Below are 24,901 nucleotides of genomic sequence, written 5' to 3' on the forward strand. Positions count from 1 at the left end.
GTACATTGCTGTAGCAGGTGAGGATGACCGCCACTGCTGAGACTGGGTGTTGCTGCTCAGGCTGCCCAACTTATTGGATCTGAGAACATTGTCCTGATCAAGGCAGCAGCGTAGCAAATAAGTCTTCAACCCTAATGCAAGTAAAGAAAATGACCCCTTTTACTGCTATTGGGGTAGCAAAATACAGCAATTGTCAAGGTTCAATGGGCCCCTCAGGGCTCTTGACCCCTGAAAAAGTAAAGGGAAGTCCCTATCTATCCACGAAGTTGGAAAAAGGAACACCTACTGAATAGTAGAGGGGGTATTCACCTTCTTTGTGCACAAACCATAACCACATGAATAATAAATCACAAAAATGGATAGAATCAGATCAAAAACGATATCAAATAATATATATAGAAAAATTGTACAATTTATTCAAAAGATAATACAATCATAAAACAATTTCTTTAAAAATCATTTTTACAGAACAATTTTTGTACCGTTAGGACCAGTTAAAAATGTGACAATTCACATGAAGAACATTAAAAATAATTGTTACAAGGTTGTCGACGCAGCGTTTTGGTTTTATGATAAGACCTTCATCAGGACAAGGTTCTAGTTCAGAAAGAAACATACAATTAGAAACAGTTACTGATTTCATCTTTTTTTGCAAAGTACATCAATAGCACGATTTACAACATACAGTTAGAACGGTCAATAAGATTTCTGGCACCATCAAATCTTCTTTTCATTCATTAAACATGTGGTACTGGTATTGGAAGGGAATTTGTAATGAAATACTCTAGCTCGGGATAGCACTTAGATAGATAGAAAAACAACTAAAGAACACATCTTTATGAAATTCAGTGTGCCTTTTGTTGAACTAGTAATATAAAGGAATAACAACCAAGTATTTGAATTAAGTCTTGGTGGGAAATATCTGCTAGATTAATTTCCACAATTTATAGCTAGGGTACAGGCTGTAGTTACCTTTTGCTATCTGTAACATGTAGAATTGTATAAACTATTAAATCAGCTTAACAAAATAGTTGGTTTTCTTTACTCGTACTAAAGGAACAAAAAATGTCTTTACTTTGTAGAGCTTGACAAATTAAAAACGCAGCTCTTGGAGAACTTGAGAAGCGTCATGCTAATTAATTAAAGCAGTTGATGAACGGCTCAGATATCATTGCATCCAGCCATGCGCTGTACTCTTTAGCCTATTTTCCCATACTAGTGGGTAAGTGAAATCTTTTCTCTGGACCTTTAACACTGTATCAATAAACACATAGTATGTGGTATTAACAAAAGCATCGATCTTTTTTCTTTTCCTTGTTGTTTCTACTAGGATTATTTTTAAATCATTTTACCAAAATCGGTGGCTCCCTTGATTCATAAAGAACATTACCAATTAAAGAAGGTAAATAGGATATTTTGTAGCACAAATTAATTAAGCCTACAAAGAGACCTTATAGCAAGTTCCTCACTAATTCCTTTTTCAAAATTTAGATGCGCACACTATCCATGAAGAAAATGGTGCTGCAATTCAGAGGAATATGTTAAGCATATGACTGACCTATGTGGTGGTAACCTGGAACAATGTACATGTTACAGATAGCAAAAGGTAACTACAGCCTGTACCCTAGCTGTAAATTGTGGAAATTAATCTAGCAGATATTTCCTACCAAGACTTAATTGAAATACTTGGTTCAGTTATCCCTTTACATTACTAGTTCAACAAAAGGCACACTGAATTTCATAAAGATGTGTTCTTTAGTTGTTTTTCTATCTATCTAAATGCTATCCCGAGCTAGAGTATTTAATTACAAATTCCCTTCCAATACCAGTACCACATGTTTAATGAATGAAAAGAAGATTTGATGGTGCCAGAAATCTTATTGACCGTTCTAACTGTATGTTGTAAATCGTGCTATTGATGTACTTTGCAACAAAAAGATGAAATCTGTAACTGTTTCTAATTGTATGTTTCTTTCTGAACTAGAACCTTGTCCTGATGAAGGTCTTATAAAACCGAAACGCTGCGTCGACAACCTTGTAACAATTATTTTTAATGTTCTTCATGTGAATTGTCACATTTTTAACTGGTCAAAAATTGTTCTGTAAAAATGATTTTTAAAGAAATTGTTTTATGATTGTATTATCTTTTGAATAAATTGTACAATTTTTCTATATATATTATTTGATATTGTTTTTTATCTGATTCTATCCATTTTTGTGATTTATTATTCATGTGGTTATGGTTTGTGCACAAAGAAGGTGAATACCCCTCTACTATTCAGTAGGTGTTCCTTTTTCCAACTTCGTGGATAGATAGGGACTTCCCTTTACTTTTTCTGGTTATTACTCCTTGTCCCTGATTGGATCTAAAAGGAAAACTCCCTGTCTTTTGAGAAGCTCTTGACCCCTGAGCCACTGCACCGCTGCACCAACAGTTACTACTTCGCTGACCAGTCATACAAAATTACCCTCTCGAGCCGGATAAGCCACTACAACGAAGTACCCATGCTTAGGTGTAACCAGTGGTTTTTAAACAACTCATTTTCAGAATCCCTGCACACACAGCATGCTTGTGATTTTTCAACAAATCGTACCAGAAAGAAAAGTAAATCACCAATGGGCACTTACATTGTTTCCTGTGAAGAAGTAGATGAGGCCCTCGCCCCTGTCGAAGACAGCTGCGTCGATGGGCCCATGGATCCCGGGGAAGGCATCGCTGATTGGCTGGGGATAGCTGTTGCCCTCCGCATCCTCTGTGAAAGCCATATCCTTCTCCGGGTCATAGCGCCACACCTGGTTACCTGATGACACAGAAAAACTAATGTTAGGCCTGTTTGCAGACACACTCATTCCTGGGGACTTTTCTTTGTCAAATGTGTAAAGAAGCAGCACATATATGCAGAGCCTAAACATCTACAATGTGCATGACCCTTAATGGCCTGATGTATAGACACTCTGTGAATCTCAAATTTCCCATCTAAAAAAGAAGTGGGCTGGAGGATGGAGGGGTGAGATGACCAAGGTTCGGGATGGACTGTTTCCTTTGAAAACAGAGTCAGTACTGATTTGTAATAATGGGCCTCTGTCTAGATGTGAAAAGTGTGCGACAAACGATAGGTCGAAATGCTACCCTTAGCGATTGCTACTGGTTAGAGTTTTCTGGAAATGTGAGTGGCACAGCTTTCCAAGCCTACAATCCAATGTTTGTGAATTCCAAGAGTAGTACATTTACACATATTCAATGAAAGAGAGAGAGAGAGAGAGAGAGAGAGAGAGAGAGAGAGTGTGTGTGTGTGTGTGTCTCTTAGTGAAGTAAGAACAATGTGAAATGCAGCCGCAGACTGACTGAGGGCCCCCAGACACAAATACTAAGGGCCATATCTATGCAACTTAGGTTCTGCGATTCTCAGATAGCGATTATTAGAGAATCTCTATTTGAGATTCGCAAAATGCTATGTAAGTAGGATTTGCAAACAATTTTGCGAGTCCTACATATTCCTTAATTGCGAATCGCAATTGCAATTAAGGAATACCACCCCCTATTCATTCCTATGGGCCTAGAGGCCCATAGGATTGAATGGGAAGACATTCTCAATTTGCAATTCTCAATTAGAGAATCGGAAATTGAGAATGCAATTTCAAGGGTGCCAGGGTGCACCCTGTTGCACCCCTGAAATCTACATGTGGCACACATACATGCCCTAAGGGCATGTATGTGTGCCACATGGCACTTTGAAAAATGCAAAAAAAAGTGCATTTTTCAAAGAAATCGCAAATTACCACCAACTTGAAGGTGCCAACTAGCATGAGTGCCAATCCAACGCCCGAATTCGCTGGTCTAACTCTCCAATGCTGGATATGCGAGATAAGTGGTGCAGCTGCTTTGCCCCTTCTTTGTACAATCTCACTGATCCTCCGCCTCATTTTCAATGTAATAACTGCTCTGCTACGCTCAATTTGGATCCCGAACCCCCAACCTCCTGGTCCACCCTAATGCATCCTACTTCCTCAAGTATTCCAACTGACCCATTCCAACCCTTAAAAGCCTGCCTACCTAACTATAGATTGTTTCCCCGCCACTCTGACAATATCTAGCTCTCACTGACAACCCATGCTTGGGACATCATGTTTCTTACTGGAACATGGGTCAGAGACTCCTCCAACCCCGATCTCAATCTGGCTCTACCTCCAGAATATCGCTTCATAGGAATTAACAGAACTAACAACAAGCTTGGGGGTGGGATTGCTGTGATACTTAGGCTAGGTTGGGAGACATCCTCTAGAAAAATCCCCAATATTAACCCCTTGGAAGCTCTGTACTTCTGCATCTCCTCCACCTCCAATCTTGTGCTGGCTGGAATTCTCATCTATAGACCCTCTAACTCCCCACCGCAACACCTCGTGGATTTCTATGACATAGTGTATGATCTTTCACTAAAACATGCGCACTTCACTGTTCTCGGTGACTTTAACCTTCACGTTGATGACATCTGCTGCTCCAAAGCCGGACAACTCTTAGAAACTCTGAATGGCCTTCATCTAATTCAAAGGGTGAAGGGTCCCACTCCCCAGGCGGGACACACCTTAGATTTACTGTTCACGAATAACACTAACCTTCCCACCGCCGCTCCCCTTCCGCCCACTTGATCAGACCATTTTTTGATTCCTTTTAGCTTAAATTCCTTCTCCCGCACAACTCAGCTATCCCCTACCCGGGAGCATAGCAGAAAATGGTGCAAAGTTGCTTGCAACACCTTGGCCCCTGCCCTTGTTGGCTCCCAGCCGCAGGTAAGTGGGGATTTGGATCTTGATGTTTCCAGCTTCAATGACTGGCTCTCCTCTGCACTTGATAAGGTTGCCCCTATTCAACACTTAGTCTCCTCCAGACTAAAACCATCCGCCCCTTGGTTCCCTCCCACGCTACGCGCCACAAAAAATTCAGTGCAAAAAACTGGAGCGAAGCTGGAGACTCACAATACTGAGGCCAAAGCCACTTACAGAGCTGCTATCAAGAACTTTAACAGACTAAAGCACGCTGAAATGAAAGATTACTATGTTAAGAAGATAAACTCTACCAGCACCTCTTCAAATCCCTCTTTAAAATTGTCAAAGGTTTCACTAAGCCTGCCGCCATGTGTAGTAGGATTCCCCTTGGCCTATCAGACTTTTTCTATGATAAAATTCTGGACATTTATTCCACTTTTGGCCCCACCCAAAAACACCTGGATCAAACCATGGGGTTTACTCATTCACCTCTTTCGCCCCCATCCCCTCCGAGTATGCTCTTCAAAAATGGCTCACCTGTAAATCAGGCTCTCCTAAGGACCTCTGCCTGGCTTCTCTTTTTAGCTCAGTTGCCCCCTAATCATTTCCCCCCTGAATACCATATGGAACACCTCTTTACAGTCTGGAATCTTCCCCTCTGCCTGGAAACTAGCCATGCTGATACCCATCCTGAAAAAACCTGATGATGACCCCTCGGTTTTTAAAAACTATCGCCCCATTTCCCTCCTACCTAAACCGGCTAACGTTCTCGAAAAAATAGTCCAGGAGCAACTTGCCACCTATCTGGAAGCCGGCCGCCTTTTACACCATTCTCAATCCGGGTTCTGATGTGGCTACAGCACAGAGACTGCACTGCTGGAGGTGTCGGAAAATATCCGTGAATGCGTGGACACAGGCGATGTGGCAATGTTAGTGCTCCTTGACTTGTCTGCGGCATTTGATACGGTCTCTCATGACATTTTGATTGAGAGACTACTCGGCCTCGGGATCTAGGTCACCCCCTTATCCTGGATCAGATAATTTTTAAATAACCGCACTCAACAGGTCCTCCTTCAGCCTTTTCTTTCCAGGGAGAAACCTCTGAACTGCGGCATCCCTCAGGGCTCTGCACTTAGCCCTCTACCCTTTAACGTTTACCTACCCCCCTTGCCACAATAGTAGAATCTTGTGGAGTCAGAGTGATCTCCTACGCTGACAACACCCAATTAGTGTTCTCATTCAGGGACCACTCTGAAGCTACCTTTTCCAATTTTAGACGTTGCCTGCTCAACAGCTCTTCCTGGATGGCCCTTAACACCTTCAAGCTTAATTCGGATAAAACGGAGGTGCTATTGTTCAATCAAACTAGCCCTCCCCCTCCTCCCCTCTGGTGCCCATCAGAAATGAACCCCCCATCCGGAACCTGTGACTTCAGCCAGGAATCTAGGTTTCAGGTTCAATAACGAACTTTCATGTAAAAATCAAATCGACCAAGTTTCTGCAGCCTGCTTCGGTAAACTCCACATGATCTGAAAAATGTTCCACTTTCTCCCACGGGACTCTCGCAAGACCGTTGTTCACGCACTAATCACCTCACATCTGGTCTATGTAAACAGTCTGTACGCAGGGGCTCCTGCGTACCTGATCAGACGTTTACAGATGGTCCAGAATGCGGCGGCTAGGCTGATATATAATATTCCTTAACGCCACTCGATCTCCCCATACCTGAAAAAGCTTCACTGGCTTCCAGTGGCCAAACGCATCCAATTCAAATCAATGTTTTTTGATTTGAGATGACTACAGAGTACGGGTCCGGCCTACCTGAGAGCTCGACTTAAACATGTACATTCTAGCCGCGCTCTTAGATCCAATCACCTGCGCCTCCTCGTCACCCCCCTATTTCGCCACGCTAGAATGGGCGGCAGAGCTTTTGCGGTGTTCTCTGCCAAAACCTGGAACAGCTTGCCTCTGTCGCTGTGACTGACCAATTCTGAACCTATCTTCCATCTTGACCTTAAGACTTGGCTCTTCTCGAGCGCTTATACAACTGAGTGCACTCCCATCCTTCGCCTGTCCTAGCGCCAGGACACCCCCGTCGGGGGTAGCTGCGCTCTCTATAAGCTCCTAAATAATAATAATAATTTCAAAGCAAACTAGCATTTCCTTTGTGAATTGCGCCAAAGGAGTTTCTTAGAGTATTATAATACCTGGGAGATCCTTCGCCTGTCCTAGCGCCGGGACACCCCCGTCGGGGGTAGCTGCGCGCTCTATAAGCTCCTAAATAATAATAATAATTTCAAAGCAAACTAGCATTTCCTTTGTGAATTGCGCCAAAGGAGTCTTTTAGAGTATTATAATACCTGGGAGCCTGGAATCTCTGTATAAAAGCCTGTTTATAATTTCCTTATTGCAGGCGAGTTGTGACATCTCTATACACCTGTAATAACGAAATGATGTTGCTGCTTCACTGCAATGCGTATGACAACATGTTTATTGTTTTCTCAGTATGTTTCCACATATCCTGAGGTATAGCATTGTTAATCTGACTCACAGTAAACTAGATTAAATACATATTTTCAAAAAGTACTTACTGATTTTAGGTGTGTTTAATTTTGTACTACAGATTCTGCCTGCTTTTATCCTTCTGGTCTGCAATGAACACGAAAGAGCAAGATACATAGAATATAAGCAGCTTGAGGGAAGGGTGATGGTGTGATAATGTTTTGTAAGGAACAAAATACCAACTGTCATGCGGAAACGGATCTTTTAAGTCACCTTGCAGTTCCATGACCTTTCAAAGGAACTGGGCCCTGAGTTTCGTTCCTCTGCATGGTCATGGAACTCGTCGACGACTTGCAATATCTTTATAACGTATGGCGGGTGTGAAACTTTGATTGGCCTATACATAAACCCTACTCCCACTCAGTGTGCCATGGCTCAAGAAGAAATGAACTGTCTCTGTAAGGCCATTATATGGGCCTTCCTTAGGTAAGGCTCTGTCAATTAAAATGAAGCAGCACCTGTAGCTGTGGTCAGAAACATGTCACCGTACAAGCAGTAGTTGTTTTTCCTTGCACAGTTTGGGATGGGATTCCTTTTCACAATATTGCTATTAAGAGCAGTGCTGGCTTCTCTCTTCCTCCCCAATCGCTGTTTTACTTTCATGGGTTTGACGATGATAGTGGCAATTTTTTCATCACCTGGGCTGTTTTAATTCTGCATCTATTGCCCTGACCAGAAGGTGTCACTGTAAGAGAAGTAGTTGCCTTTCCTTGCAAAGTAGTTGTTTCTTTACCAGCAGTAATACTTTGATTTTCGCGGGCCAGGCCTGGACTGGCTGTGCCAAGCGACGGGGCATTTCCCCAGTGGGCTGGAAGGGTCGGGGGGAGGGGGGGGGGGGGGGGGGGGGTTCACTGCTGTGGGAGGCAGTTTTGTTATAGGGGGTGGGCAGGCCACCCCCCCACCCCCCCGCAGCACTTCCACAATTTGAAAATAAACAATGAAAAACTATTTTTTTGAAGCGTGCTTCAAAACCATTTGATTTTGCATTTATGTGATTCCTTTCTCCTGCACTGTCGCCACAAACAGTGCTGACCTTCAGTGCTTTCGGGTAGTGGGTGTGAGGGGTCTGCTGTTGCTTTAGTCAGAAAGTCCAGTACATACAGGATGAGCCTCTTCAAGGTTCAAAACAGTGTATTTCTTTATAATGTGATCTTTGCAAAGCATTTCAGTTTGGTGTATTAAGTTGCATTGCGCTGGGTGGCAATTGTTTAGTAATGAGCTATGAAACACTCATTCCCCCACCATCATGGTGACAATGCTATTGTGGAACCAGAAGGAGAGCTGTCTTTTGTCCCCTGTGTGCGGCGTGGAGTGTTGCTGTGTATGGAGTAGCATCATGGTCTTTTGCTTCTGTGCAGAGCACACCCTAGTTTGTTGTGTTACAGGGTGCTCTTGTGTGGTGATAAGGATGGGGATGCACTGAGGAAGGGGCATTGCCTAGGATCACACACTGTGGTTGGATGGAGGCTGGAATTGAGGTGCATTTTCTGTGCAATTCAACCACTGCATGATTGTCTTCTTCTCCCTCCCGTTTTAGATCAGGGCCTGGTGCTTTTTGTTTTTTGAGGCTTTGAACCAGTGCACTGGGTTAAATATATCCAGGCTATACATATTTTGTAAGGATTGATGGTACTAGTGTTTGTGGAGGGTGAGTTTCTATGTGGAAGCTAAAATCAAAACCAGAACACCCACCCTAGGTCAGTGCTTTGAGACCATTTGCTCAATGTAGCTAAAAGTCTTTATTCAGGGGTGGAGCTTAGGCGCGGACCAAGATGGACACACTCTAGTGGGACTCTGCACTCAGACCCACAGGGATCAGGGAATGCGCTTCATTGCCTGTTCATGTCGGGTCCCCACCATGAATTGCATTCACTGACTGCCCATATATGATTGGTACCGGTGTGAGGGTCAAAAGTGAGGCAGAGAGGAGTTTGGCAGCTGCCCACACCGAGAGCAGAAGATGGATGACGTGCTTAGAGATGACCGGTCCTGACGGCCTCTGTGCTGAAAAAAGATCACCACCCTATGATGTTGGTCTGCAAAAGTGATGAGGGGTTGTCAAGGGGAGGTATTTTGCTTTTTGAAGATACGGTGGTTCTTACCTCTCGCCCCACAGCATGCTTCTATTACACGATTCAAAGCCTTGAGAGGCCGAGGGGCCAGAAAGATGGCAGAAGTACCCTCTTCCGACACTGATTGGGGCACAGTGATGTAAGCCCCTACTGACCCCAGAGATAAATTGTGAGGCCATCAGAGAAATGAGGAGCAGAGTTCAATGCATGGGGGAGGTGACGTTGACCCAGAGACAGAAGACCTACAATGACTGTCTGGCAGGTAAAAACTAAGCTGATGGTGACCTACCACACCCCAAAGGGAACTATTAATGTCGTCCTTGAGAAAGAGGTTGTGACCAAAACTTGAGCTCACTCTGCACCATCCTAAGTGTTCACAGAGAAGAGATCCAATCCCCCCAACTTGAAGCTCCTCCTAGGTGGGAAAGTTAGAGCTCTGTAGGCCCGGAGAGCTGTCCAGGCTGCAAAGGAGGTGAGAGAATAATTGGCACAAATCCACAGTAGGAGTCTTTCCTTTTGCATGAGCACTTAATGGCAGCCTTGGCTTCTCTGACTCACCAAGCTTCATCACATGCAACATTAAGGTTCTTATCTAACAAAGAATAAGTCGGCTCTAAGGCATGGGTTTATTGGAGCCTGGGAAACCACATACCGCCACTACATTAATCACCCAAGCATCATGCCCAGAAGATAGTCACAGGCTTCTTTGATGTAACCCCATCTTCACGAGGGAAGACTACTACAGACTGTCCAAGCTATATGGTTATCAACTGTGGCCCTAACAAAAGCAGATCTGATGGCCAGCCTACAGGCCTTTAAGACGGAGCTGCGAGAAGATCTTAAGGTGGACATATACAGGGAACTGGCGACTCTGCACTCTGATTTAGGGGAGAAGATAGCAGAGCTCTGTATAGGAGTAGACCTTGCAGGCACTGGGCTAGTGGAAGCAGAAACAAACTAGAAGTCCGACAAGCCCAAAGTTTTACTCTGGTTGACAAATGTAAAACTCTACATGCAGAAAATGACGGAATGGCAAGAAAGATTAAGGACTTGGTAAAAGTCTTTATTCACTGGCATCCATTCTTGAATTAATTCATCCATTCACTCCTTACCATCCAACTATTCATTCATTGAGACATGCAGCACTGTCTCTAATTACATCCATCCTTTCAATGATTGGACAAAGTTGTATATTGCAAAATGTGTTGTAAAACACACAATATTTACATCTTTTCCCCCCACTTTCCGTAAGACTATGTTACTTTTATAAGTATTACCAGCCACTCGCATCCATCTCCGACCCACTCTACCAGAAGAACAAATTCTGGTCTTAAGAAGTTAATATACATCTTTGGGGCATGGTATCCATTACCCACTTGCCCACACCTAACTCTTCTGTTTGGTTGGCAGGTCTATTTTCCATTTTCATGGTGGTCAGCAGTACCTTTAAACACGTACTGAGCATCCCTGCTCCAGGTCCACACGTGGACGAAAGCATCAATGTCTGTTTCAGGGAGTCCCCGCCAGCCGATCCTAATGGGGAGAGGGTCGCCGAAGCGTGTCCGGTTGCTCCTGTTCTCGTACATCCAGTACCAGCTCTTCTTGAAGAAGTAGGTGTTGAAGAGATAGAGAACTTCTCCCTGAGAACTCGTTTCTCTTCGCACCCAGTCAAACACGGTGTTGAACGTCCCTTCACAAGAGCCTATAAAAGGAGAAAATTATGTCAGAGACTCACTGAACTTCACAACCACTCAATGGATCTTGGGAGTCACTGCACTGCCTCAATCAAGGATCGTCTACTCCTTCTGGACCACTGGGGTCCTTGTCCCCCTGTCCTAGTTGTCATTATCTTAACAGGCAACTTTTCACTTCGAAATGTAACACTTTGAATGTGACAGTTCTCAGAATTAAAACTCGAAACGCTTCTCTATTTATTTAATAAAGCAATAAAAAAGAATTCGAAGAAAAGAGCGATAGGAAAAAAGACCACTCTTTACAGCTAAAGGACTGATGACAGGTGGGAAGGCCAATGCAGGAAAGAAAGGAAGAGAGAAAGGGAAGTCAAGGAGGTTTACCCCTTAAGGAATTGTAAGAGAAAATAAACATAGCAAAAAGGAAAAGAAGAAAAAGAGTAAAACAAATTGGCAACAAACATATAAAGATACAAAGGAAAAAAAACACAGTAAATGGAAAACAAAAAAATCCAATATGCCTCACTTTTGTGAAATCTATTTTTCTTTTGGAGTGTAGGGGAGTAGAATTAAATGGAGTTGTATTGAGTGGTATGAAAAGGTTCCTGAGTTCCCACTGAATTGCCCTGTAGCACTTCAAAGCCCCCTGCTATATATCATCCAATATGTTACCATTTATCGCCCTACTATCTATGAAAACACCTGATGCCTTTGATCCTATGCAGTAACTTGTCAGTATCTCTTCTGTGTTTACAAATAAATGTGTTTTAAACCAGAAAGGGCTAGTGGACGAGGGCGCAACATATATATTACTGGTTGGGGATCAAATAGATGGAGCCAGGTGGAGGCAGCAACGGGTGGTCTCGAACTGAAAATAAAATGAAAATTGTAACTCGTTGAATTAATCACTTTGTATATTATGGCAGTTTTTTACTACCTAAAAGGGAGGAGGAGGACCACTTTCCATGACTGAACTAGGCTGATATAGAGCGCTTCATCTAAAGTGTGGGATAGCTCAGAGAGTTAAGGTTTCGCTGCTCGAGTTCTAGCACAGCTGAATCGCGTTACATTTTTCCAAAACCATAGACAATAAAAATTGTGGCCTCTGGTTATATTATCATTTGAGGTCATGTACATAAAGCAAAAAAAACCGGGTGCACTGCAAGTATACATCGACCGGCACAGAAAAAAACGGGTATTATGAATCGGCGGGCTTCTGAAGAAAATGTGGGCCCCAGTACCTATTCTTTTACAAATTAAGCACTGTGGCAGCTCTATGCTCATCCATTCTTCTGGATGACTTGTGGTGGGCTCCTGGTTTTTAGATGACTGCTATGACTTCAGTCCGTTTTTCCTATACTTTTGATCCATGTACATCACCCTTGCAATCTTTTTTTTGATTTCAAATCGTTTTTTTTTAAAGACAAACAATAATACAAACAATAAGATAATAATAAGATGATGACAGTAATAATCATAATAATGCTCAAAATTACAATAATGATACTAATAATAATAATGATAATAATACCAACAATAATAATAACTGCAACAAATACTGACTGTGCTGAAGTGCCAAATAAAACCTTCTTAGCAGAACGCATGCTTGATAGTACATAAGTGATCAGATCAACCATATCGCATGGCAGGGCATAAGCAAATGTTCCACTGATGCAAGGAGTAAAAGGCATTCTAGACATAAGAATGTTTGTGAAATTATGGAGGGTCATAAAATGAAGACGATGCGTCAAGGGATTTCCACAGTTTCCTGTGCGATTTACGCCATGGAGAGGTATGGAGAGATTCATTATCAGCACCTCTCAAAGAGTGTAGCCATTCCTGCCACATTCTAAAAGAGACTTCACCGGCATTTTTCCATTTGCTTAGAATGACTTTACATGCTAGAGTGAGCATGAGGTCCATCAAATCACGATCCTGCAAGTTTACAAGTTGAGGGTCCAATATCCCTAGTAAAATATAGGCGAAATCTCTTGGAGGTAAGATATTAAAGGTTTTGTGTATATAATTGTGGATCTTGTCCCAGTAGGATTGTAAGGAAGGGCAATAAAATAGCATGTGGGCAAAGTTGCCTACGTGAGATTTACAGTTCCAGCATGTGGGGCTATCACTGAGTTTAAGCTTAAAAATGTTCTCGGGTGTCCAGTACGACCTATTTATCAACATTATCTTGGTCTGTGAAAGTATAGGCGATATTTTGTTAGAGAATGGAGTCAAGTGAATCTTTTCCCAATCAAATGGTTTATCATTGGAGTTAAGTTCATTTTCCCATTTCACCTCATATTTCCTGTGCGATTTTCGGGAGTTAGGAGACAGAAGTTTATATACTTCGTAGACGGTGTGTCCAGACTTTACGAGCTGTGAAAACTTGGCGACTATCGAGGGGTCAGAGGGTGTGATGGAGCGTAATGAAAGAGCGATTGGAGTTTTAGGAATTTATAAAAGTCTAATGGTTTAAGTCCGTGTTGGCTCTGGAGGTCGGAAAAGGGTAGTGGTAATGAGCCTGTAAAGAGATTTTTGACTAGATTCAATCCGTTTTTAGACCAGTATTCCCAGTATAGTGTCCTACCATCTATCCTTAAGCTCGGGTTGTATCATAAGGAGGCCAAGTTGGATTTATTAATTTTGGTTTTGGAAACCCGTTCCAATCTCAGTAGGGCCCTCTTAGTATTGAGCAGAATGTATTTTGAGTGGGGAAAAGCAGAGACATCGGCTGTTAGAAGAGCGGAGAGAGGCATGTTCTTGATGATCGATCTTTCTATATCCAACCAGACAGGGGTATAGTCTGTTTGGGGAGAATAGCCAGTTAGAACCCTGTTTGCTTAGATACGCAGTTTGATAGTTTCTAAAGTTCGGGAGACCCAGACCCCCTTTTTCCTTGGGTAGTTGAAGTTTACTCAATGAAATTCTGGGTTTCTTGCCTTGCCATAGAAATGTATTAAAGTTTGTAAACCTTCTTCAGGAAGTCATTTGATAATAACTTTGGGAGCATACTGGCAAAATAATTAACAAGAGGGGTAATCATAATTTTCAATGTCTCGGCTCTTCCCCACCAGGATAAGAATTTCGGGGACCACCCATCCAGCAGCGTAGATATATTTTTGTGAAGGGAGTTCTCATTAGTTTTTAAGGTGGTGATCAGATCTTTCTCAAAGTTCAGGCCCAGGTACTTGAAGCATTTAGGTTGCCAAAGTAAACCTGAGTCACCAATAATGTCTTTGTCACCAATGTTGTTCAAGAGTTTCACTTCTGTCTTATCTTTATTCAATTTGTAGCCAGAAACTCTGGCGAAGTCTACTATTGAAGACATTGGAGCCGGTATGGCGGTTTCCGCATTTTCAGATATCACTAAGACATCATCAGCGTAGGCTGTTATTTTGACCGTACAGTTGTCAAAGTATATCCCCGTAATCCGATCGTTATTCCTAAAATGATAAAGGAAGGGTTCAATAGCAAGCAGAAATAAGGAGGGGGAAAGAGGACAGCCCTGTCTACTGCCTTGTTCTAGTTTTAATTGCAAAGAAATCTAATATTGACGTACTAAATAGTACATCCGACACTAAAGGGAGATGGATCTCCACAAAACTATCAAAGGACAACCGGGAATTTTATGTCACTAACATATATGCCCCTAACAAGGACGATCCAGACTTCTGGAATGAGCTGAGTGAACATATCTGCACGATTCCTGATAATAAAATGCACATAGTGTCCGGCGATTTCAACGTACCTTTGGATCCAACATTAGATAGGGACTCCCGTTGTCCTTTCCACCCCAACAACTCTCACAAAACCCTTCTCAATCTCTGCTCACACGTTTTAATTTGATAGACTCCTGGAGACTACAAAACCCCACAGGGAGAGATTACACTTTCTTTTCGACACCACACAACACCTACTTACTCATCACTGGGAATGCTGTTACTAGCATCGAAGAAACCTCGATTGAACCAAGAGTGATTTAGGATCATTCATGTATCACTTTATCATTAACCATGGTGAGTAATGCCAAAAGAACAAATCTTTGGAGGCTTAACAATGAAGTGTTAGAGAAAGACACCCATAGGTAAGCCATTGAAAATGCTATACAGGAATACCTTAAGTCCAACGAAGAAGGCGAAACATCTGACCTTACGCATTGGGAAGCTCTTAAATGTGCTATTAGAGGAGAGATCATGAAAATAAGGGCGGCTATGAATAGAGATGCCAACAGCAGCCTCGTACGTCTAGAACAAGAAGTTGCTACGCTAGAAAAGAGACATATACTCTCTAGAGACACCTTAGTCCTGAATGAAATAATGAAAAAAAAATATGAATATAATAAGATAGTCAGTGAAAGAGCCGAACACACAAAAAAATACCAAATTATGTGAATCCAATAAGGCAGGAAAGAGCCTTGCCTCCTATTTGAAGTTTAAATTGCAGAAAACCGTGATTAAGAAGTTAACAGATCAGTCTGGGGTGACTCATTCTGATCCTGTCAAAATTGCAGACATTTTTAAGGATTTTTATAACACCTTATACAGCAAGAACAAAGATCTTGACGGCAAGAAAATACACGATTATCCAATCAATTGCACGCTTCCCATGCTATTGGTCCAAGATCAAACAGAACTTAATAACCCGATCACTACTTCTGAAATTGAGACCGTAATCAAGGCATTTAAAACTGGGAAAGCCCCCGGCCCAGACGAGTTTAATGCAAAGTTCTACAAATGTTTTGCTCCAGTACTGACCCTGCCATTACTCAGCCTATACAATGAATTCACTAATTCTGGCCAAGTTAACGGAACACCAGCTGAAGCCATCACAGCAGTAATTCCCAAAGATGTGAAAGATCCGTTACTCTCAAAATACTACAGACCAATATCACTAAATTAACTTGGACTGTAAAATCTATGCTATGATTCTCGCTAAACGAATACAATGTTTTTTACCCAAACGCATCCACCCCTCGCAAGTGGGCTTCTTAAAAAACAGACTTTCTAGTGAAAATGCGCGCATCTTAGCTCATGTACTAGAGAAGGCCAAATCCACCGACTCCCCAACAGTGGCGATTACCCTAGATACCGAAAAGGCCTTTGATAAAGTGGATTGGTCCTACCTGAAAGCAGCACTAGATAAATTTAACTTAGGGGAGAATTTCACGCGCATGGTGATGGCACTTTATTCCAATCACCCTTACAATCTGACGTTTTAAGGTAACACTGACAACAGGCTAGATATTTTTGATTGTCTGCTGTGTGTGTGAAAGACCTTGGTCCATTATTGGTGTTTTTCTGGTTTTTTTTCTCTTTGTCTTATAATAAGTTTTCTGATCTTGGTGTGGGATCAGCAAAGATTTTGATTATGCTGCCAGATCTACTTTGTCTTAGCATGTGATCTCCTCCAATGTGCCCTCTGAACATTGCCACTTTCTGTCTGCAATTTTCTTAAGTTTCCTCCACGGTACTCCAGCTCTTCCAGCTCCTATGGGACCATCCATGTATATGTATTTGTCCTGCTTGGTTGTTCTGCTGGGCTTCAGTAGGAGCCCCCGGGCTTGCATGGTCTTTCCCTCGATTGTGTATTGTGTTTCTGCGGGTGAGAGAGTGGACTCTCAGCTGCCTCTTGGGATTGAAGTAAAGGTGGACCGGAGCTGCACAGGGCCAGTCAGCTTTTATAGGGCAGTGATTGTCCTGGCACAGTGTTCTGTTCAAACATGACAGATCCAATTACACTGAATTTCTGTCCACACTACTGGAGATCTGCTCTGCTCCTTGCACATCCGTTTCAAAGGTGCATTATATCACTCACTCTACATATTTAGTTATCTCATGCGCCACTGTTCGAAGGCAATAGCTCGTCTTTGAGCAGGTATTTTGCATTGGGTACTTGTGATTGGGTCTTGGCGATGGAATGGTTATGCTTCTCCTATAATAGCCTTCATTATTTTATGTTCTACACTGTGCAGTTGAGCTTCCTGGTGGTATTCTGGCTTCAGTGTCTTTGAACTTCATGGTGGCACTTTGGCTCTGGTATATTTGAGCTTCTTAGTGACATTTTGCCTCTGGTTTCTTTGAGCTTTCTGGTGACACCTTGACTTCAGTTTCTTTGAACTTCATGGTGATGGCTTGGCTCTGGTATATTTGCGCTTCTCCATAATGATTGGTTCTAATTCATTTGAGTTTGTTGGCTATTTTCCACTGGTTTGTTTAAATTTACTACTGATACTTTGGATCTCCTTCTTTAAACTTCATGGTGATGTTTGGGCTCTAGTATAGTTGAGTTTTTTTATAGTGAATCTTTGGCCCTTGGTCATTTGAGTTTCTTCCTGGTGACACTTTGCTTCTGGCTTGAGCTTTCTAGTGACCCATTAGCTCCATTTTGAGCATCTTCCTGTTAACGTTTTAACTTCTGTCTCCAGCTTTTTCTTTCCCTTATGTTCCATTGCTCTTGTGGCAGCAATTTCACTTCCTGTACAACTCGATTGTTGGCCCAGATACTGTTTTTGCTCGTGAAGGGCTTGGCCTTTCCATGCCTACTATGGTAAGATTTTCATACTTGTTATTGCCATGGTATCCTACAGCTGCCGAGCAATAGCGCTCATTTGACTTACTGGCTTTCAGATGCTACTGGTGCGGAGACAGCAGTAATATGGCTTCTGCTCTGATTCCTTCACCTATTGCATTCCCCTGATTGCTATGCCTTCGCTCAGAGAAGCAACATCAGACCCTCACTCAGCACCGAATCCTCATAGCCCTTGTTCATAATGGCTTGTCAATAGCAAAGTACCTGCCATTGTGGAACTGTCTAAACTTGCAAAATGTGCAGCCAAGAAGCTATATTCTTCTGTGGTGCACACCCTCACCTGTCCCTCTGTCATATATTTGCCTTTCTGCCACCAGGAGGCACCATCTAAATTTGAACTTCTAACTTGCTCATGAATCCTTTGGGGCCTTTGGGCACACTTCTGGAAACCAATCCTTTCTCGCTTCGGTCCTGATATTTGTATAGCCAGAACTTCGTACAGTGGCCTTTGGAGACTAGGGAAACACTTCTTTGGTCCCTAATTTTTGTTCACCTTCCTGAGCTAGTGTCAGTGGAAGGATAAGTGTCTGCAGCTATGTTATGACTGTAGGGATTTGTAACACTGACTAAGGGGCTTGTTTCATGAGGAAAATGTTTACATACTTGTCGTGTTCAGGTGATCACAGTTTATTTATTTTTGGCTGAATTTCTCCCTTATGAATCCTGCTTCCTCCCGATGATTCTTAACAGATCGTGACGTTCTTGCTGTTTCTGCCAACACATTCCTATCTGTACCCACACAACACTTCATAGTTTTAACCTGTGCTACCTTCTGCCTGCACCAATACCTCCACCGTCTCAGAATTCTGGGTGTTTTACTGCTTCTGGTTGCCCCCCTACAGTTCTTTGTTTTTCTAGTGACTCTCTATCCTTCTAGTACCTCTGTGGGTATCATCCTGCAGCCTCTCTGCTTCAAAGACTTTCCAAGCATTTTGTCCTCATGGCCCGCATTGCCGCCACCGTATATAAAGCATACCTTCTGTCTGTACCTTCCAGCACTGTACCTCTTCATCTCATATGTCTCTCACATGCTCCGTCTTGAATGTCCTACTTTTTCTTTAGGATCTATTCTGCTACAGGGTCATCCTTTGATGGAAGAACATCACAGAGTCGCTATCGCATGAGCTTTAGGAGGAAGTATATTGGTCCCTTGTAACGTCCTGATGGCTGGAGCTACAAAGAACCAGCTTCTTAACCCTAAACCCTGCAGAACATGATTGCTGGTATAATAACTGACAGTCCCCTCGGCACCCATAATTCCACCAGATGTAGACATCAACACTTGTTGCCAATCGGTACCAGTCTGAATCAAATAAGGCACTACATGGAAATTCTCCTGACTACTTTAAAACCAGGAATATTCCCTACTGAGTGACCAGATTGTTTTTTTCAAGTGGTAAAGCTCTACTCATGATGCAGTCATGAGAACTATACCATGGGGTACATGGTTCGAGGCTCGGCGTCGGCTCAACATCTTGTGATTCAAGGTAAATCACTTGATCTCGCCGTGCCTGCAAATCATGAATGTCTCTAAGGTGTAATGTAACTGGTGCTTGTGTAAAGCGCTCCAATACCTTTGGGTCGAGTTTACGCTATATAAAACTGCAAACATAAAAATAAACAATTCAGATGTAGAATAACCTTCAGGCTACTCATTAATGGATACAAGGCCCTCCACAACATCGGACCAGCACACCTAAACAACTGCCTCCCCTTCCACGCACCCAAGAGACACCGCCGATCGGCTGACCTCTCTGTGGCCACTGTCCCGCGCATCTACAAGACCAGAATGGGAGGAAAGTCCTTCTCCTACTTCGCAGCCAAGGCCTGGAACGACCTCCCCCTCCACTTCTGGCAGGTCTTTACACTGCTCCAGTTCAGGAAGGACCTCAAGATCTGGCTCTTTGGATGATCCCAACACTCCACGGAGGCGCACCCCTAGCGCTTTGAGACCCTCGCGGGTGAGTAGCTGCGTTGTACAAACCCCTGATTGATGGCTTGATGTCTGTGTGTTGCCTGATTAGTTTCTGATTTTGGATGCCTCTTGTTTTTGAAGTGCAATATAAGCTTGATGATGAATATAATGAAGCTGTTGATGTCTGAACTATATCTAGTTTAATAAGAAAGCAAAGTATTTTTCTGTCTGCATTCAAAAGAAAAGGCTTTGTTGTTTTCGCCCGATTTGTAATGTCTTCCTCATTATAACTTAGTGTTGTGAGCCATGACCTGTTCTTGACTCAGACGCCGTTAGCTAATCCATTCCATGGACAGTGATGAATTTAAAAGTGCCATGCCAGCTCTATACAGCATACTTAAAGTTTCCTTCCATCTATAGTAAAACCTCTAGTCCACTGCGATTAATTCTTGTACTGATCTGTGTCCCTGGTGTCCTCTTTGTGCTCCTTTGTTTCTCTGTTCATAGGTGTAAGTTTGTCCTTTCCTTAATTCTAGATACTTGTTTCCATGTATGCTCTGTACATATTCTTAGGTCACTTTTGTGCCATGTACTTTCCATTCATACCCACCCATTCAACTGCTGTGACACCACATATTAATATTCGGGGGCTTCCCACTGGTTTGGGATCCAGTCCTCTGCTGCCTTTTCCTAGACAAAGGTTGTATGCCGACTGCAGAAACATTGTGTTACCAAAATATTGTGGTCAAAATCTTGAGAAGCTAAGTGCATATAGGTAAGTATAGATTTGCTATTCCTATGTCCACATCTATGTACCTCCAAGAGAGCATCTCGCCTAGGAGAGTAGTATATATAGTGCATATATGTGGAGTTATATGCTTATATTGCTGATATTTTTGCTCTGGATTTTTTGGCAACAATCATCTGGTAGAACGATATTCTGGAGTCGATATAAAGGTGGAATACCCTAGAAAAATAGTTATCTTTGGTTCTTATCTAACAGAGGACGACAGTAGCCCAGGATACATTAAGTTGCACCTGCTACTTTCAGCAGGTCATATTTGGCACATTGCGCCTGTCCCTGATAGTGACTACACTTTTGTGGGAATCCGATTAGTTGACCGCTTCATGTCCTGTATGACCCGAAAAGCTATACACAAATGGGAATGTCATGGACAAGACATATACTTCTGTGCTTATACTGGTGCACTCACCATACTTTTTCTGAATTGTTTTTCGATCTTCCCAATTGAGCTCGAATCGCCCATTCCCAGGGATGTAGTTTGGATGCATCACAGAGCCAAAGCGGTTAGTGTGGGTCAGTCCAAGGGCATGCCCGATCTCATGCACGGCAACCTGAATAAACAGACATTTGCTTCAGAAGGCAATCAAACATGGTGGAAAAAGAAGAACTAATTCAGATTGCAAGCAGTAGTGATACCAGCATTACTAAAAGGCATAGAGGGTCCCTCGACCAGATGTGCATAGCAAGACAAACACACTCAGACACTTGAGTTATGTAACCAGCTTCTGACACCACAGTGCTACAGTGTCAACAAATACATAGTATACTGTGTGCTGAATACATTCTAGGTACCCTGTTTGTAGAAACTACAGGAGGGAAGGTTTGGAGAGCGAGGGGTTAATGCCTGACTAAGTGGATTAAAGGGAGCTGTGGTTAGGCTCTCTGAGGATAACACCCAAATCTTCTCCTGCCAAACTCTGACACTCAGCTCCCTCATCCACACACTGAATGGCACCACAATGTCTTATGTTTATCTGATCACTTAAGGAAATCAGATTTCCGGTACGTTTTGTGTTGCGCAAGAAGTCTAAGTTGGAGGTATCACAACTGTGCCAGGTCCAGTCTACCTTTCATGGTGCTGCAGCAGAGGACTACCCAATGACATTTTTAAATGGAGGGCTGAGAGAATGGAGAGTCTGTTGACACCTGGGATGTACTGATCCCCCTTTGCTCTGGAGTTCTGGAGACCAAGGAGTGCTTGCAATATGGAGCCTGCAACAGATCCAAAGACAACGCCTCTGACTGACGGATGAGGAGAGCACAGGACACACCAGAGGCCTATGGTGATGTGTGGGAGCAGTGTAGAAGCTGCTGTTTCTCAAGCATCTGGATTATTGACTTCTCCCTCCCTGCAGAGGGGTGGAAGTGGCCTGTGCAACCTGTGTTTGGTGGTGATGAGCAGCCCAGGGTAGAAATCCAACGTAAAGTAGAGAAAACACACAATGTATCTCAATCTAGTGAGGAGGTGGCATTGCCTCATGAGACTTTAGGCACAGACCTTGATTTTGCCACGGTGTGCTTCTCAAGCAAGCTGTATCACCGAGAGGAGAAACTGCCTAACGGAGAATCGCCCATAATGTGGAGGTAAAGGGCTCTGTGATGTGAAGCAGAATGGATACTGGGAGCAAGGCTTTACTTTCTTTGTTTTTGACCCTCAGAGTTGAATCTGGTACCAACCTCATGAACTATGTGGTGGACAGTGCAACGTTCCATTCAGCTTAGAGCCTGCCATGGCAATTTAAAGGGGCAGGAAGTGGCTGAAAATAAACAACATGAAACACAAGTATTCTGTAGTGCATGTTCAGTGTGCGGATACTCCCTGTACACTTACCTCACGGGCCATGTATAATGTGTCTTGTGTAAGTGCTGAGTATTCTGGGAGTGAAGTAGGATCTTTGGAAGCTATGCAGAGTGGAATATACCTGTGCAAAGGCAGGGAAATGCTACACAAAGTGGCTGTTCCAAGAAGTAACATATTGTTGATCTAGGATTGACCTACCTGGAACTTGTGGAGCTTGGTAGATCTAAATGCAATTTAGAAAACCTCCCTACTTTGGGACTGGGTGAAAGAGCGAGTTTTTAAGGCTTGGTGCTAAGTTCAGGATGAAACTGACTGCTATCGGTTATCTAACACGTGGTAAATAGAAATGCAGGGCTACCCCTTGGACTGACTACCTAAGGGTCCACTTATATCTGGCAGCACCAAGAAATGTATGCAAATCAAAGATTACCTAGAGATAACTCATCATGGGTTACAACCAACAAATTCAAGTGGGTTTTCAACTGCACCCCTTTCCTCAACTATGGTTTCTAAGGGCCGGCAGAAGTAAACTGAAGATGACTTAAAGAACTACAGACAAAGGTGCTCAGCACATACCAGTATATTTGAAATGTCAAGAAGATATTGTAGTACAATCTATTCAAGTGCAATCTAGTATCAGTCACAATCACAATAAATCTGCTCCCAAAGCCCAATAAATTTGCTGAAAACTTCGTTTTATCCCAAAATGTTCTTCTTTCTTTATTTTGATAGATGATATTTTCATTCAGTTATTAAAAACAAAATACATGATCATAGTCAACGCCGGGCGTTTCGACTCCATGAGTCTTCTTCAAGGCTTTATTTATATTCCTGCATTCATATTTTCCAGCGAGTCTTGCTAAAAAAAACGCCCAATGGTTTAATTTGCGTATTTCTGTCCGCAATGCAATTGTATCTGCCACGGAGCACTGGTAAGTATTCTCCAAAGTGACGCAGTTTGACGTCAATATATTCAACAGTAGTGTCTCACTGTCTCAATTATTTGTCAATGAAACAGAGAGTACGGTCCGATGTCCGAATTCATGAAGTTTTAGGCTTCTTTTGTCAATGAAACAGAAATTACGGTCCGATGTCCGAATTCATGAAGTTTTAGGCTTCTTGCCTAAAACTTCATGAATTCGTACATCGGACCGTACTCTCTGTTTCATTGACAAATAATTGAGACAGTGATAGCAGAGCAGATTCTATCGCTGCTAATGTCACACCTGCCAACAGGCCCACATCAGTTAATCATGATAAGGCAGTGCGAGCCGGGCTCTAGGTCCCTTTGAAGCATTAAGAAACACTGGTTTTCCAGTTATGAATTGGCTTTAGGTGCTCTCCATGAAACATTTTCTCACTTTCTGTTCTGGAAGAATCACACTTTTCTATTCAATTAGTTCTACGGTTTAGTCTTTTGGATTATCTTCTTAACGCCAAGCGACCCACTGGATGAATGTGGGCTATATAAACCATCTATAACATACATCAGCGGCGTTGTGTTCGATGAGAAGCTGTTGTTTAAACATCACGTGAATACGGTGGTCTCTTCATCTTTCTTCATGCTAAGGAAGATTAAAAAACTGCTGCCATATCTCCCTCCAGGAGCAGGGAAAACCTTGATTACCACTCTTGTTTTCTCAAAATTGGATTATGGCAATGCCCTTTTCCTTGGCACACAAGAACAGATCCTATCTAAATTACAGTCTGTGCAAAATGCAGCGGCCAGAATTCTGCTTGATATCCCCAGTCTCCACCCCACCTCCATGGCCATACGCCATCTGCATTGGCTAAGAGTTAAGAGTCGTATAAAATTCAAAGCGCTTTGTATCGCCTACAAAGCCATTCATGACTCTGGACCAAGGTTCCTTAAAGAGGCTTTTCGAATTTATGCTCCGCAAAGACATCTTCGCTCTGCTAGCACCTATCTTCTTGCTGTCCCGCGCACCAGAACCACCAGCTTGGGAGACAGACGCTTTCTGGTAGCCACCCCCAGGCTGTGGAATTCTCTTCCTTTGCTCATCAAAACCAGTCCAACCCTCACTATCTTCCGCAAACTCCTGAAAACGTGGTTATTCGATCAATGATTTTAGGGTAGCTTCATCTCAGGAAGTCTGATATGCGCCGAGACACCCTCGGGTATTTGCGCGCAATAAAAATCTCAAAAAACATAAACATAAACATAAACATCACCCATGCTGTATCACAATTTTGGGCAAACCTCAGGGACAAGAAAGTAGGTGAGAGCAACCAATAAGGCAATAATAGAGCCCCGGCCACACTACAGATGTGGGCACTGGTGGTGCCAGAACCATAACCTGACAACTTAATTTCAGACGTTTGTAACTCTTTGGTCTACCCATAATGTTCCTCAAAATGTTCTATATATAAAAATATACACACACAATAAAACATATACATAAATAGACCGTTGAATACAATTTTAGATGAATGTAGATCAAACAAAACAACCTACCTTTAGGAGGCTCATACCATGCTCACTTGCAGACCCAACAAAATGTTCATCATCATCAAAATGGATATCACCCAAAAACCAGGCATGAGCGAACTGTTGTCCAACCCCATCGAAGGCCTGGGAGCAGCCTAAGTGTTTCCCTGTAAGACAATGCAGAAACAGTGGAGAAGCTTATTTATTTATTCACTCAGATTCATCTGCCTTGGTTATACTCGGCCATAGTGTGA

At 42.8% G+C, this 24,901-nt stretch overlaps 1 protein-coding gene across 1 annotated transcript in view; it reads right to left on the reverse strand.

Moving 5' to 3' along the window:
• The window catches only part of LOC144769576 (matrix metalloproteinase-21-like), a 189,351-nt gene that overhangs the window by 52,562 nt on the left and 111,888 nt on the right, over positions 1-24,901 (reverse strand). Inside the window, exons 4-7 of the mRNA XM_078653736.1 lie at positions 24,675-24,814; positions 20,807-20,948; positions 10,843-11,100; positions 2,629-2,801 (exon numbers count right to left, since the gene is read on the reverse strand). Coding sequence (XP_078509862.1) covers positions 2,629-2,801; positions 10,843-11,100; positions 20,807-20,948; positions 24,675-24,814 — 713 coding nt within the window. The remainder of the gene's footprint in view (positions 1-2,628; positions 2,802-10,842; positions 11,101-20,806; positions 20,949-24,674; positions 24,815-24,901) is intronic.

This window comes from Lissotriton helveticus, chromosome 7 (assembly GCF_964261635.1).
Source record: "Lissotriton helveticus chromosome 7, aLisHel1.1, whole genome shotgun sequence".
Lineage (NCBI taxonomy): Eukaryota > Metazoa > Chordata > Amphibia > Caudata > Salamandridae > Lissotriton > Lissotriton helveticus.